At 39.0% G+C, this 15,804-nt stretch overlaps 1 protein-coding gene across 2 annotated transcripts in view; it reads left to right on the top strand.

Annotated features, from left to right (window-relative positions):
- wdfy3 (WD repeat and FYVE domain containing 3) overlaps positions 1 to 15,804 on the top strand; it is a 101,030-nt gene that overhangs the window by 68,910 nt on the left and 16,316 nt on the right. Inside the window, exons 25-45 of one of the 2 annotated variants that reach the window (XM_053610841.1) lie at positions 262 to 414; positions 792 to 865; positions 1,034 to 1,195; positions 1,505 to 1,599; positions 1,787 to 1,907; positions 2,188 to 2,405; positions 2,647 to 2,843; positions 4,134 to 4,268; positions 5,083 to 5,262; positions 5,357 to 5,590; positions 5,873 to 5,972; positions 6,057 to 6,217; positions 7,536 to 7,765; positions 9,262 to 9,371; positions 9,626 to 9,808; positions 10,029 to 10,186; positions 10,881 to 10,958; positions 11,225 to 11,452; positions 13,026 to 13,191; positions 15,157 to 15,317; positions 15,483 to 15,631. In XM_053610841.1, the coding sequence (XP_053466816.1) occupies positions 262 to 414; positions 792 to 865; positions 1,034 to 1,195; positions 1,505 to 1,599; positions 1,787 to 1,907; positions 2,188 to 2,405; positions 2,647 to 2,843; positions 4,134 to 4,268; positions 5,083 to 5,262; positions 5,357 to 5,590; positions 5,873 to 5,972; positions 6,057 to 6,217; positions 7,536 to 7,765; positions 9,262 to 9,371; positions 9,626 to 9,808; positions 10,029 to 10,186; positions 10,881 to 10,958; positions 11,225 to 11,452; positions 13,026 to 13,191; positions 15,157 to 15,317; positions 15,483 to 15,631 (3,293 nt within the window). Of the gene's footprint in view, positions 1 to 261; positions 415 to 791; positions 866 to 1,033; positions 1,196 to 1,504; positions 1,600 to 1,786; positions 1,908 to 2,187; positions 2,406 to 2,646; positions 2,844 to 4,133; positions 4,269 to 5,082; positions 5,263 to 5,356; positions 5,591 to 5,872; positions 5,973 to 6,056; positions 6,218 to 7,535; positions 7,766 to 9,261; positions 9,372 to 9,625; positions 9,809 to 10,028; positions 10,187 to 10,880; positions 10,959 to 11,224; positions 11,453 to 13,022; positions 13,192 to 15,156; positions 15,318 to 15,482; positions 15,632 to 15,804 lie in introns of both variants that reach the window. The other variant, XM_053610840.1, reaches the window with a different exon arrangement.

Below are 15,804 nucleotides of genomic sequence, written 5' to 3'. Positions count from 1 at the left end.
TAAGTTCAAAAACTCGTTTGTACCTGTATCAATTAAATTGCTGATTAAGGATAAGTGATTTTTAAACATTTTTTAAATTTTGTTTAATTTATTTTTCATTTCATTTCATTTCAAACTCACCGAAGAAGGAAATGTGTTCAATTTACCTGCTGTAACAACTGATCTGAAAATAGTGCTGTTATTTATGTTGTAAATACCCTATTATGCATTGGGATTAGAACTGTTATATGTAGTGTATCTTCTCTCTGTGTCTGTGTGTAGTTGTTGGCCATGCTACTGAAGAAGAAGCGCTCACTACTAAACAGCCACATCCTGCACCTGACCTTCTCCTTAGTCGGCACGGTAGACAGCGGCCATGAGACGTCCATCATTCCCAACTCCACCGCCTTCCAAGATCTGCTCTGTGACTTTGAGGTATAAACACTGCACATTTGTAGCAATATTATACGACCGTGTAGTCTGTTATCTTCTCTTAAACCAGGTCTAGTTTAGGATCGGTCTGTTATCTTCTCTTAAACCTGGTTTAGTTTAGGATTAGTCTGCTTCCTTCTCTTCAACCAGGTTTAGTTTAGGATTAGTCTGCTTCCTTCTCTTGAACCAGTTTTAGGTGTTAATTCTGTTTTGTACATGAAGCTGATGAAGAACATGAGTGTCTGGATGTTGTGGATTAGATTCAGGTCTGGAGACAAATCTTGAGGAGCAGCTATAACTATACTGATTTGTATACTAGTTGATTGGATGATGCCGGTATTTGATGCTTCCTGATAGAGGTGTACACGTGTTCCCCACAGGTATGGCTGCACGCACCATATGAACTGCACCTGTCTCTCTTTGAGCACTTCATTGAACTCCTGACTGAATCCAGGTGAGACTTTTCACTCCAGACAGGATAATTCTTTGAAATATTTCTTTTATTAAACCATCTTTCCCTTGTGGTTTTGTCCAATAAAAACTTTTTTTTTTTTTTTTTTGGTATTTAGATTAGTTGATGAATGTCATTTAATTGAGTCGGCTTCTTGTCTTGTGATTCCAGCGAGGCTGCTAAGAACGCTAAGCTCTTGCGGGAGTTTCAACTAATCCCCAAACTGCTGCTGACACTGAGGGACCAAACGCTGTCTCAGCCTACAGTGGCCGCCATCAGCAACGTGCTCAGCCTGCTTCTGCAGGGCTTCCCCAACTCCTACGACCTCCTCCGGTACACCATTCACCCTCACTCCATAAACACTCATCACCTTTAGCAGTACAAAAGTGTAATTCTGAAAATATCACCAACTTCCGTTAGAAGTATAATTGATATACTTGTGATTATTTAAAATTGCCGAACCTTAAATTGTAGCTCTAGTTTTCGCTTTATCAGATCAGAGCATTTTTATTTTCTTTTTCGGCACGATGAAGCTAACTGGTTACGATTTATACGGACCATTAATATACTTAAGTGCATTAATAAAGCACTCAATTTTGAGTGTTTTCTGGTCCTTTTAAACACTTTGTGCTTTCATTTTAGGTTTGGCCAGTTCATTTCATCGACCTTGCCCACGTTTGCGGTCTGTGAGAAGTTTGTGGTTATGGAGGTTAATAATGAGGAGAAGGTTGATGGAGGTGAGACTGTGGTTCTGCCGACATCCACACATATGATCCGCATTCCTGATTTAAATGTTAGACATGAAATGTATGACATACTTCATGTCTGTGTATATATTTATATACTGTAGCAGCGTTAAAACATAGTGAACCGAGATTTCCTCAGTAGTATTGTAGTAATTCTAATTACCTGTGTTCTGTCCAGGACTCGAGGAGGATTTTGGAGGGCTGCTCTCCTCTAACATAATCCTGCTACGCAATCGTCTCCTAGACATCCTGCTCAAACTGCTTTTCAGCTCCAAGGAGAAATGCACCGTTAACGCACAGTAATGTTTCATTTTTTATTCATTAATGACTTTAAAACTAATCGTATACAGTTAGGCGTCCACTAAAAAGGAGTGCTTCATATAAAATTTGCGCGCGTACGATTATTTGAACACGTCTTGAATGTTTTATTTATGTCGTCCAAGAACATTTCGCAAAGATAAGATAATCATAAAAGTATTATAAACAACCCAGGGCAAATGAAATACATGTCACAGGACCAAATGTTATCATCAGTGCTATAATGTTAGAGGAATGTGTGTTTACCCCTACTTCCTGCAGGGCTTGTGAGGAGCTGGTGCGCACGCTGGGATTCGATTGGCTGCTGATGTTCATGGAGGAACACATTCACTCGAGCACAGTGACCGTGGCGCTTTGGATTCTGGTGGTGCTGCTGAGCAATCAGAGCATTCTCAGTCGCTTTAAAGAGGGTCTGTGTGGAGGAGGCTGGCTCGAGCACACCGATTCGGTGCTCACAAATAAGATCGGCACCGTGCTCGGTGAGTAACGTAACACATTCCTATAGGACGGGAGTGTTTGTTCTGGCTTAAAGGGCTGCACTTGTTTCCTTTCTTTTTTTTTGTTTTTTTATTTTATACATTACTGATGACACAGGTCTGAGTATTACCCTAATTACCGACTGTAATTACCGTTCATCTAAATCTGACATCCACACAGTAACGTCATCGAAAAGTAAACTCCACTTTGCGTCAGTTTGTTTCTTTCTTTCTGTTGTTTCAGGGTTTAACGTGGGTCGCAGCGCAGGCGGCAGGTCCACCGTACGCGAGATAAACCGCGACGCCTGCCATTTCCCAGGATTCCCTGTGTTGCAGACGCTGCTGCCCAAACACACCAATGTGCCTGAGCTTTACTTCCTGCTCATGGCACTCTTCCTGCAGCAGCCCGTCACTGAACTGCCCGAGAGCCTGCAGGTACATGTCAGTATGACCTTTTTTCCCTACTAATCGTACTAACCGTGTGTCCTTGTGTGTCCTCATAACAGTGGCGATGCGTTCACTTTCTGTCCGTACCGTTACTGTCCCCAAATGACCCCTTTTCATGACTTTAATTCCCCTGTCTACAATTTCTATCCATTTAAAAACACTGTACTGCATGCTTGCAGATAGAGCTAGGATGGTAGTAAAAATATACACAAATCGAAATCAGTTTTCGATATTTTGGAACAGCACAATCATTTTACTGTGACTTTTAATCAGTTTTTTTGGCAAATTTAGGAACGGAATATTTTTATTGATATTTATCAGTGTATCATTTTAAATCAGCACAAAATATTAAGCTTATAATGTGCAATCTTGGGCTTTGTAAGTCTATACTCCTTCAGATGTACTGATTTTTATTTACTATATGCCACAAAGTATTTAATGATAATAATCATAATCATAATTGTTCAGCTGTGCAATATATTGAAGAAGCATGTAGGTTTGGCTTTCCAGAGAGGATGACATTTAATAGACAGTGAATTAGCAGTGCAAATATTAAATCATTTTTTAGACTAACTGCTATAATACTTTTCCTGAATGCACTTTTAAAATGTTTGTAGCCTTTAGTAGTTTATCAGAGCGCTGCAGAACTAGCATTTTCCTGTTTATTATTTTTAAAACTGGCAACCCTTTTGCCTATGAAAGTGTTGTTGTACATTTCACGAATTAACAGTACAGACATACTGTCACAGTTCATTTGAACCATTTTTACATAATAATCATAAACATGTGATCCTGATGCACATGCTGCACACAGGTACCTTTTCTTCTTCTTCTAAAATCCATAATATACTAAAGAGAAAACTCTAGTGGGACACATGTCTGTGGTTGAATTACGTTTGTGTGAATGAAGTGTATGTTACACAGTTATTTGTGTGTATGTTATTTATGTGTATTGTACGATGGCATCCTTATGTGCTGAATATGCATTTATTCAGCATTAGTATTAAATAACTAGGTTATTTAATTGAAATTGTCGCTAAGCGATTTCTTTCTGTATGTATTTCTGCGATGTATTTCTGTTGTCATCTAATATAGTCGCCGTCTAAATTGTCATGGTTTAAATTTACTTAAGTTGATATTATTATTATTATTATTATTATTATTATTATTAGACACTACTATGACCTGAATTTTTGTATTGAATTTACTCAGTAATGTGAAAGTTCTCATAACAGCTGAAATACAGAATGGAGAGAAAGTGACACGTTCCCTGTGTCTGTGCAGTTTGACCTGGACTCCATCTGGACGTTCATCTTTGGGGTTCCAGCCTCCAGTGGCACGGTGGTGGGCTCCATCCACAACGTGTGTACCGAGGCAGCCTTCCTCCTGCTGGCCATGCTGCGCAGCATGCTGAACCTGGTGAGGCCTCAGCTTGTGTTTTCATTAGGCCTTTTGAGTGCTCTCGGAGCAATGGAACATTTAAAAACAATGCTTGTGTAATAATATATATAGTCACAATGTTTGTATGTATATATATATATATATATATATATATATATATATATATATATATATATATATATATATATATATATATATATATGTGTGTGTGTGTGTGTGTGTATATATATATATATATATATATATATATATATATATATATAGATATAGATATGTGTGTGTGTGTGTATATATTATATATATATATATGTGTGTGTGTCACTGACTGCTGATGTATTCTAATAATTTTTAATCTACTACACAGAAATTTAACATAATCAGTTAAACTAATAGAGTTTTCCCAGGCTATGTCTGTGTTGGTAGAAGAACATTTTCAGCTATGGGTCAAACACGAAAATAAACCAACATTTATGGTCTCCGGGATGTCAAATAGATCAAAGTAGTAAACGGAAAACAAACTTAAATAGTACTTTTAAAAAAATATATTCACATACAAGAACTTAACACTGATAACCAGACAACAAAGTAGCATTTAAAACTATAACAGCATCATGAAGTAAAGTTTAAAGCACTTTGGGTGGTAAAGCCTATTTATTGTCAATTATCAAAAAATATTTTAAAAATAATATATGAAGTGATTTTTTTTGACACTATAAGGATCTAGATCATGAATGCGTTTGTTTATTTAGTTATTTCATTTAAATTCTTTTCATCTAGTTCAAGTATTTCTGTGTGTTCCTGCTTTACGCTCAGTTATTTCTTGTTTGTGTAGCCTTGGCAGTCGGAGGAGGAAGGCTCTTGGCTCAGGGAATACCCCGTCACACTGATGCAGTTTTTCCGTTACCTCTATCACAACGTGCCCGACCTGGCACCCATGTGGCACAGCCCAGATTTCCTGTGTGCCCTCGCGGCTGCCGTCTTCCCCTTCAATATCCGACCCTACTCCGAGATGGTACGGTCCCCTTTTCACCTTTTTCACACATAATGTGGGAGTTTTATTCATTCATTCGTTCGTTCGTTCATTCATGTGCAATCTTTTTGCTTAGGTCAGTGATTTGGACGATGAAGCCGGCTCACCAACTGAAGAATTCAAAGCCTTCGCAGGAGACACGGGCATGAACCGCAGCCAATCAGAGTACTGTAATGTGGGCTCCAAGACCTACCTGACTAATCACCCAGCCAAGAAGTATGTGTTTGATTTCATGAGGGTATTGATCATGGAGAACCTCTGTATGACTCCTGCCAGCAAGCAGACGCCCATTTTAGACCTGCTGTTGGAGGTGAGCCTCCTCCATATTCCATATTTCCTTTTACTGTTTGCAAACTGAATAGATTAGCCTATTTTGTCTATTTTCCTATAGCGCACGTGAGGAAATCACACTTAGATGCGATTCAGAATGCACATAAAGGCAGAACTACCAAACTCCATTAGTTAAACTCCATTAACTCTGCAATTAAAGCATCGCACGTTGCTTTAGTCTCCCCGAGACTGCAATTTAGTATTGCAAATATTTGTATAGTTAGCATTTGTGTGCCAAGACTGATGTGCTGTTTGTTTCCAGTCCTCACCCGAGCGCTCGACCAGAACCCAGCAGAAAGAGTTCCAGTCCTACATCCTGGATGGTGTGATGGAACATCTTCTTGCTGCTGATGTGCTCCTAGGTCAGGATTTCATTCAAACTGCGAGCGCATGCTGGATCTACACATTGTTCAGCACTCTCTCATGGTTATGAACTGTTCCCACAGGAGAAGACGCATCGATGCCAATCACTAGCGGGGGAAATTACCAGGTCCTGGTCAACAACGTGTTTTACTTTGCCCAGCGGGTGGTGGACAAACTGTGGCAGGGCATGTTCAATAAGGAATCCAAACTGGTGGTGGAGTTCATAGTGCAGCTGATCAGCCAGGTGATCAACAGTGATGAAGAACTCAGCAGGCTTCATTTCTAAATATCCGTATATATATGAACATTTTGCATACACTCTCGTACTCACATACACTATCGATCAAAAGTTTAGACACGCTCATTCTTAATGTATTTTTTTTTCCCCCACATTTTAGAATAATAATAAAGTCGTCAAAACTCTGGAGTAACACAAATGGAACTATGGGAATTATGTTGTGGACTCTTATAAATATTTTTTTGTAAATAAAATGTTAGTTTTCTAATGAAAGTAAGGAAAATGTTGGCACAAGTATATTTTTGTCTACAACACTGATTTCAAACATTTAATCATACACCTTCAGATCAAAAGGTTTTTAAGATCATGAGAAACATTTCAGTTGAGTGTCTCCAAACTTTTGACCAGTAGTGTATATGGTTACAGATTATTGTATATTAAAAAAGAGATGGGGTTTTGTTTTTGTTTTTTGGGGGGTGCAAAGTTTTTCCTCTGGATACTCCGGTTTTTCCTCATTGCCCTGCAGTGGGTTGGCACCCATTACATTTTTTTTATAACTTAAAAAAAAACAATCAGTGAATGTTTACTGTATAGTGTATTAATGTCGAAGTACATGGTTTGTTCATGTTAACTAATGTGTTCAACACTGTCGGTTAAGGGGACCTTAATGTAAAGTGTTACCATAGAAACAAGCTCCTTGTGCTGGCTGGCTTCTTCCGACAGTCAGAGCGAGCGAACCTTTCATACAGGCTGCGAGTTGCATTAAAAACACATTATTAGCACAAGTATGAGAAGAAAGCCCCAGGAGACAGCGTAAACGTTGCATAACTTAGTGTACTTTGCAATAACAAGCAGATGAGCAAGCTTTTGGAGAATGCTGATTGAATTAGCCACCTACTCTGGGGGAGGGAAAGCAATCCCTTTTGCTCCCTGGATTTATAACCCTACATGTTTATAATGTGGGGTTGTGCTGAAAAAAAACCAGAACATTATTTAGAAGTTATAAGAACTGAGATTACATGTGAAGTTGCAGGAAATAATGGGACCTTTATTTAGCAGCTTCTACATTTCACCAGGATTTCCATTCGTTTCCTTAAATTGGTCGTTTATCTATATTTGTACGGCTCCTACCACAATCTCTCACGACCGTCTATTTCTTGGTCTTTATCCTTCTTTCAGTTGTAACGTTTAAGACGTTGCTTCATTCATGTCTCTTCACTGAATGTCATTAAACCAATTTTTTTTTCAATTTGTCGCAACTCCGTGATTAAACTTGTCATCTCATCTTTTTTCCCCCCCCCTTTCTCTTTGCTTCTTTCATCAGGCAAAGCGGAGGTCTCAGGGATTGTCGCTGGATTGCATCTATCACTGCCTGAATCGCACCGTCCTGTATCAGCTCTGTCGACCGCACAAGACCGTTCCCCAGCAGGTGGCGCTGCTCGACTCACTGCGTGTGCTAACCGTAAACCGCAACCTGGTGCTAGGACCTGGAAACCACGACCATGAATTTGTGGCCTGCCTGGCGCACTGTTTAATCAATCTACACACCGGCAGGTGAGCCATGACTGTATGAGATGTATTTTCAGAGGATAGGCAAGAAAAGTGTCAAGATTGTAAAGTGTAAAGATGTTGGTGTATAAAGGTCGGCAGGTAGGAACAAACCTGATCTCGAGAAGGATATTTTTATTAGGTTAGAGTTCAATTTAGGAACCGTTACACACAAGCTCAGTAATCAGCAATCTCACAAAACATGTCCGACCATTTTGGGCCACTCATATCCAAGCTTGCTCATGTCTCCCTGTGGCAAATATGAGCTAGTTACTAGTTATCTGTCCAGGTAGCTTACTGGCTGAAGGAGATGAGGGCATGTCCAATCTGCCTGTTCATATACAGTGTATTTATAGATGCTGCCATTTTGAATGAAATGAACATGTAAAAATGTTTCTAGGCCACTTTTAGCAGCTTCTATGTATTTTAAATGGGTTAACTTTACAAGTTTAGGCTAACTGTGAAATGGAGGAGCATCGAGAATACTTGTTAGGATTAAGATTGAAAGTGAAGATAAAATCTGATTTGAGAGGATTGTTGTCTTTTCTGCTTCTAAAAATAAAAGATGTCCTGTGGGAAGTGTTATTTAAAACAGCGGAGATGAATTCGCTTATGTCAGCCTGTCAGACGTGGTCTTTTGTGACTGCATTTAAATGAGGTCTGAGCATTCGTATGTGGGTTGGAGAACATGCTTTTTTCCTTCATCTGTTTTTTTCTTTCCTTCTGACTCACACTGACTCACAACAGCTTGGCATGATGATTGGGTTGTCAGGAGACGGTCACTAGGCTGACTCAGAAATCTCCACTTCGAGCTCATGTAATAGTTTGTCTGAAGGCGAAGATAACACTCGTACTAAATCAGAAACAGGAAAAACAAAATCAGTCATTGTGAATAGGCTAAAATTGAATTACTCTGCCATTTACCTGGCTGGTCTGACAACGGAAAGAAAAACCAATCACTGAAGTGGCATGATGTTGTTCTTGTAAGACTGTGAATGTACACCGCATGTACGTGCAAAAAGTGTTTATTATTGGTTGATTCAGAGCGTTTGAATAAATATATATATATATTTTTTTTTACTTTATAGCAACATAACTGAGCCATATCTGTTATCTGACTCCATTTACAGCTGGTTGCTATCTTGACTGTATGCTGTTAAGATTGCAAGCACTTCGCCTGAACATGCGATTGTTGGACCATGTCTGATGTGTAAAATAGCACATAGCACTTTGTGGTGTTCCTCCTTTACAGTTTTTTGGAAGGTTCAATGTCACCGGGAATAAACTGTTGGGTTTTTTTCCCCCCTTCTTAACATTTTAAGCTTGTTACTCGGGGTCAAACTCACCTGGACTTCATCTTTGTAAATAAAATGTTATTTAGAGACACATAAATCTTAATGTTTCTCAGAAATGGAAAAACAGACCGTAAGGCTCATTTTCATGGCTCTTGCGACATTAGATGTGTCAGAGGTTCATGGCATGACTCTTGTGTCGTGTTGCAGTAATGTGGAGGGGTTTGGGCTGGAGGCTGAAGCTCGGATGACCACCTGGCATGTCATGATGCCATCCGAGAACGAGGCTGATGCACAGCAGAGCCAGGATGTCAGCGAGGGTACGACTGTCTGTCACAACAATCTCACAACAAGGCTTTAGGATTGTATCTGTAACAGCCAGTGAATAGCTATAGTCTTTGCTCTGTCTTTCTCTTGCTTATTTTGAAAGCCTAAAAGACTCACTTAACGTAATCTTATGTTGTCTTTTAATTATACTGTACCCTCTCAGTGTTCTGCTCGTTCCTATCCTGCTTCAGTTGTATATTATTTTGGGTAAAAACCAAGTGAGTAAATGTCATGTAAACGCCAATAGGTCGTCAACTGCTGCTAAAGGCGGTGAACCGGGTGTGGACTGAGCTGATGCACAGTAAGAGACAGATGCTGGAGGAGATTTTTAAAGTCTCTCTTCCTGTCAATGACCGAGGACACGTGGACATCGGCACAGCCCGTCCTGCGCTAGAGGAACCCGCAGCCAAGAGCTGGCAGAACCACCTCGGTGAGAGGAAACACACGCACACTGTTACACGTGTTTTACTAATAGACACACACACAGAGATGTTTAATCAGGCCGAAGAGCTTGAAATCAGGAATGAACTAAACACATCCGTTAGCCGTGAGTGTTATTGTTCGCACATTTTATACACAGTTCCACCTAAGGACCATACAGTCCTGTGTGCTTATATAGCCAGTCTTTGTTTTTCATCTGTCCTGTTCAGGCCATGAGAAGAAGTGTATCAGCAGGGGAGAGACTGTGGCTCCGGCAAATCAATCCAAACTGTCTCGGGTGAGCAGTGGATTCGGGCTGTCTAAACTCACAGGCGCACGGCGGAGCAAGAAAGAGAGCGGCATGAACAAGAATAATCTCTCAGCACAGGTACTGAAAATGCTGACATCACACGCTGTGGTGTTTTAGGGCTAAATGTATTAACGTTTCAAAATATGTGTTATTAAACCTAAAAACTCAACTGTGTGAGTATTATTTTATTTTTATTTGTGTACTTCCTGACTTCTTTCCTGCTTTCCTTCCCTACATCCGTCCTTACTTTCTTTCTTCTACCCTTACTCCCATTAAGGAAGTTGCAGTTTTATTACTTTATTTAACTTTTATTATATTTTTATTTATTAAATTACTGACTTCCTTTCTCTTCCCTTTCTTTCTTTTTCTTTTTCTTTTACTTTTACAATACCTTTCCTAAACTTTCTTTTTTTCTTTAGTTCTTTTCGATCCTTTCTTCCTTTGCTTATCCTTTCCTTTCACTTTGTTTTGCTTTTCTTTCCTATTGTTTCATTCCTTTCCCTACTGCAGCTTGTTTATCTGTCTTGTTGTTTGTGTGTGTAATTGGCATTTTTAATTTAGTTGTTTATTACATTTATATCAGTCTTTTCATTTTTACCCTGTCTTGGCCATCATTTGTAAAAGCTGAGATTTCGCTGCTGTTGAAAGGTGCTACATAAATAACCTTTATTATAATATTATTCATCTATACTTTCATTTGCCTGAACAATTCATTTACAGCTAATTTGAACTAAATGTGCAGAGATCTTTTTTTTTTTTTTTTAACCCCAAGGAAACCTTCCAGTGGATGTTCACACACATCGCAGTGGTGCGGGATCTAGTGGCCATGCAGTACAAAGAATACCAAGAGGTTAGAATCTCGCAGAGCAATATAAATATAAAATTATATAAAACTGCACACCTTCTGACCAATCAGAATCAAGCATTATATGCACAGCACTGTGGTATACTGTAAGTGTGTGTGTGTATGTATGTATATATATATATATATATATATATATATATATATATATATATATATATATATATATATATATACATACATAGCACTACTGAAACTTTCACATATGTATATATTTTTTATTTTATCTAATACTTTTCTTATTATTATAACAGAGGCAACAGAACGCATTGAAGTATGTGACTGATGAATGGGCAGCAATCGAGTACGAGTTACTCCGTGAGCGAGGTCTTTGGGGACCTCCTATTGGTTCGCACCTAGACAAGTTCCAGCTGGACATGACAGAGGGGCCCTGTCGAATGAGGAAGAAGATGGTTCGCAATGACCTGTTCTATATCCATTACCCTTACGTGCCTGACAATGAGCCTAACACCAGCTCTCAGGTAGTGTGTTTGTGTTTGAGTGTGTGTGTCACTGTGTGTCTTTTTTTCATCCAGTATCAGTTCACTTAGGTTTTTTAAAAGCAGTAATTATTCTCTAGTACTCATATCATTTCCTGTTATTCACAGTGCTCTCTTTAATCACTCACTTCATTAACTTGAATAAATAAGACTCCTCCTGGCTTGTCAAGATTTTGGATCAGTGTGCAAAGCCGGAGGAAGTTTAATGCTACCTGGCCTGATTCCTTTTCACAATTACCACATGCCTGAGGGTGATGTTTAGCACAGTGTAGGTTCAAGAGGAAGACTAGAAATAACAGTGGTTTTTAAAACAGGCCTTTAACCAGTCTGTGTCTTACACACTTTCCCTCCTGTCAGACTTCTTTTCCAGTCCCCTTGTTGGGGGCAGCAGCACGCTGTGTCCCAATTCAGGTATAGCCTGGTCTCAGGAATGAATGATTCAAAAATGATTTTCTTCTGCTCACTGAAATAGTTGCATGATGCTAGAGTGGGCAAAACCTCGACAGTTTCTGCCTGTAAAAATTCTCTGTTGAACCAAAAATATCTGGATATATATATATAAGGCTTTGCTTAACTTCTTCTGTGAGCCCTACGTGTTGCAACGTACACTACCAGTCAAAAGTTTGGAGACACTCGACTGAAATGTTTCTCATGATCTTAAAAACCTTTTGATCTGAAGGTGTATGATTAAATGTTTGAAATCCGTATTGCAGACAAAAATATAATTGTGCCAAATATAATTAGAAAACTAACATTTTATTTACCAAAAAATAAATATTTATTTAAATGGAGGACTTGGTGCAAAATATTCCGAAAAGCAGCCAGTAAGTGTCCAGTGTAGGTGGGAACTCCTTTAATACTGTTTAAAAAGCGTCTCAGGGAAATTCCTCAAGAAATCAGTTGAGAAAATGGCAAGAAAACATTTCTGGAAATTCTAGGCAAAAACAGTGTCTACATTTGCTAAAATAAAAATATATATGTATTTTTTTTATCACAAAATAATTCCATTTGTGTTATTCCAGAGTTTTGGCGACTTAATTATTATTCTAAAATGTGGGGAAAAAATTAAATAAAGAATTAGTGTGTCTAAACTTTTGAGCGATAGTGTGTATTTGCACTGCTTTGGTGTTTGGTGCTTCTCACTCCTGCAAATCATTCGAGTGCATATCAACCCTTTGTGAACAGGTCTGCTTCATGCATTCAAACTGCAGTTTAATCATTTTCACATGATTTAACATTTCTGTATAATACATTTTTATGAATAGGAATAATAAATATTGTAAGCTAGGGGCACCAGTTGGCCTTGCAAACAGGATGGTACTAATGGGTCCTAACTGTAAGTGTGATATGATTTTTGAAATCATTTTTACTTACTTAATTACTACTACTACTTGCTTTGATTACTCAGCTGTTACTTAAAACTGTTCAGCCATTCAGTGACCCGAATGCCTGAGGATTTTTACAGACATAAGATCTCTGCTAGCTTCGGTTAAATGTTTCACAACATGAAAAGCATGACTCTAATTCAATTCCATCCTGCTCTGTTCCCCAGAAGCCGGTGCGTTACCGTAGAGCCATCAGCTACGACAGTAAGGAGTACTACATGCGCTTGTTGTCGGGAAACCCGGGCATGTACCAGCACTCCATCCAGCAGAGCACAGAGGGAGAGAGCACACAGCAGGAACCAGAGCATGGCGAGGACACCATCGCAAGGGTCAAAGGTAAACACCAGCCCAATTCAGACCTGCATTATGATCTGGAACTTTTGGTTCCAGAAGACTAAAAATATAAAAGTACATCCGGTTGTCTGTTTTGGGAACCTGCTTAAGATTGGTAACAGGAGCTAATTAAGCTACATACTATGTGTGTGCATACCTGCGATCAGATGCAAATATACACTGTGACAGAATATGTTACGAGTGCAACGCCAAAATCCCTGTACACACAAACCAACCAGAGTGCGACAGCGCAAATGCTCAGTTACACCACAATGTGCCCCAATACACAAAGGAATTCCAATAAATAGTCATCCTACTCTTTTAACTGAAAGCAAGTTTAAGAAATTTGATAACTCTGAGGTCCCGCTGTACTCTGTGAGCATTATTGGTCACATGAAAACTTCCGTTATGTTTAGTAGTGATTCTGAATAGCTTCAAATCATGAAAGGTGTTCCATTATCCTTCTCTACTTCTTTGCTTACAACCACACCCCTAGTAGAGCTTAAGTCTGTGATTGGTCCGCGGTTGCATTTCAGTGTTGTGCGATTCCCAGTGAAATGCAGTGTAGTTTGGAATTTCACTTTTGATGCTTGGAACGCAACATTCAACTAATTAATTTTCACTGAAGAGATCAAGCAATGGAAGAACACCGCAGCAAAGGTTTGCTTTTCAGCATGGACTGTTTTCCTCGTGTCACTGATGAAAGCAATGCAGCCTGTTTTACTTTTCTATCTGAAATTGAAAAAATTATATGAAAATACTGTGAGACTCTAAAAAAAAAAAAAAAAAAACACTCTCCAGTTCTTGCCCTAAAATATTTCCTGATGCTATTTCATGGCAAAGGAAAGAGACAGAGGTGTCGGGTTAAATTCTTTGAACTTAAAATGTTTAATTGGTTCTGTCTTTCCTGGATCCTTTAATGATCTTTCCAGAATGTGAATAAATACCACCACTGCGAATGGAGAGAAAAGAGTTTTAATAAGTCTTTCCTTAAGAAAGTCTCGATACACACCATTCAGTGCAAACTGGACCCTTGTGCTCTAATGTTCTCCAGCAGTCGGGTTATTACTGCTCCGACTGTGTTGTTAAATCACAGCATGTTGCTAACTGTTGTTAGGTACAAGGCTGAATGATGCAAATGGAAGACGAATAAGAACAATTGAATTTACCTTGAAGATATTTTGCCTTTAACCTACTAATCAATTTTGTTCATTATTCCCAAAATAATGAAACACCTTGGATGACTGGCTTCATGTAGAGCTATTTCAGTCACCTTTTTTAACTACAAGCATCTTTCAAAGACATCCTGATAACATCAATGTAGACATTCTTTTAATATGTACAACCCCGATTCCAAAAAAGATGGAACGCTGTGTGAAATGTAAATTAAAACAGAACGCAGTGATTTGCAAATCTCATAAAGCCATATGTTATTTACAATAGAAACATAGAAAACATATCAAATGTCTAAACTGAGTAAATGTACAATTTTAAGAAAAGAATAAGGTCATTTTGAAATTGATGGCCGCAACACGTCTCAAAAAAGTTGGGACGGGGGGGGACAATGACAAAAGGCCGGAAAAGTAAGTGTTACTAAAAAGAAACAGCTGGAGGAACATTTTACAACTAATTAGGTTAATTGGCAACAGGTCAGTAACAAGTAACTCTGTATAAAAAGAGTTTCTTAAAGAGGTAGAGTCTCTCAGAAGTATAGATGGAATGGAATGTGGATGGAAGCAGATGTTGCTCTAACACCTGTATATACCTTTCAGCATTGATGATGCCTTTCCAGATGTGCAAGCTGCCTATTCCATAGGCAATCTGTTTTTATTTACATCTTACACAGCGTCCCAACTTTTTTGGAATTGGGGTTGTAAATGAAAAACAGTTTATGCGCTGTAGTTTGGACTTAAATGTGCCATGATGGATAGTTTTGATAGTGGATAGCCTGTTTGTGTGTGTGTGCAGGTCTTGTAAAAGCTCCTCTGAAGCGTTCCCGCTCTACAGCAGACGGCGGAGACGAGGACGGCCCAGAGCAGCTACAGGAGCTGCTGGAGTGTGGAGCTGTAGATGAGGAGCAAAAGACGGACAACACCACCCTGCTCCGCCTGCTGGAGGAGGGAGAGAAGGTTAATCAATTCAGTCATTTATTTATTTTTGAAATCTGCTTTAAATTTTGTGTTAGTCTTGTTTGTGTTCAGTATTCTAATTTGTCCTGCCCCTATTTTTGTTATGATGACATTGCAGTTGTTTGTGTGCATATATTAAAGCCTTGTTGCCATGTGTATAAACAGATTCAGCACATGTACCGTTGCGCTCGGGTCCAAGGGCTCGACACCAGCGAAGGGCTGCTGCTTTTTGGCAAAGAACATTTTTACGTGATTGACGGCTTCACCATGACCGTCACCAGAGAGATCCGAGACATCGAGACACTTCCTGCAAAGTGAGATCCAAATCTGTTGGCTGTAGGGATTTGTTGTTGTTTATTATTGAATTTTATGAATAGCACCCAAGTTTTTTGTTGCTTTTGTTTTTCTTTGGCTCAATGCAGTACTTTTTTTGATAACTTCTGTCACTGGACACTAACAAATGAGGCACAGATGGATGGGGTTTTTT

This window comes from Ictalurus furcatus, chromosome 22, assembly GCF_023375685.1.
Source record: "Ictalurus furcatus strain D&B chromosome 22, Billie_1.0, whole genome shotgun sequence".
NCBI classification, from domain to species: Eukaryota; Metazoa; Chordata; class Actinopteri; order Siluriformes; family Ictaluridae; genus Ictalurus; species Ictalurus furcatus.
Note: the sequence above shows the minus strand (reverse complement) of the source record. Positions and strands in the feature narration are given on the sequence as shown.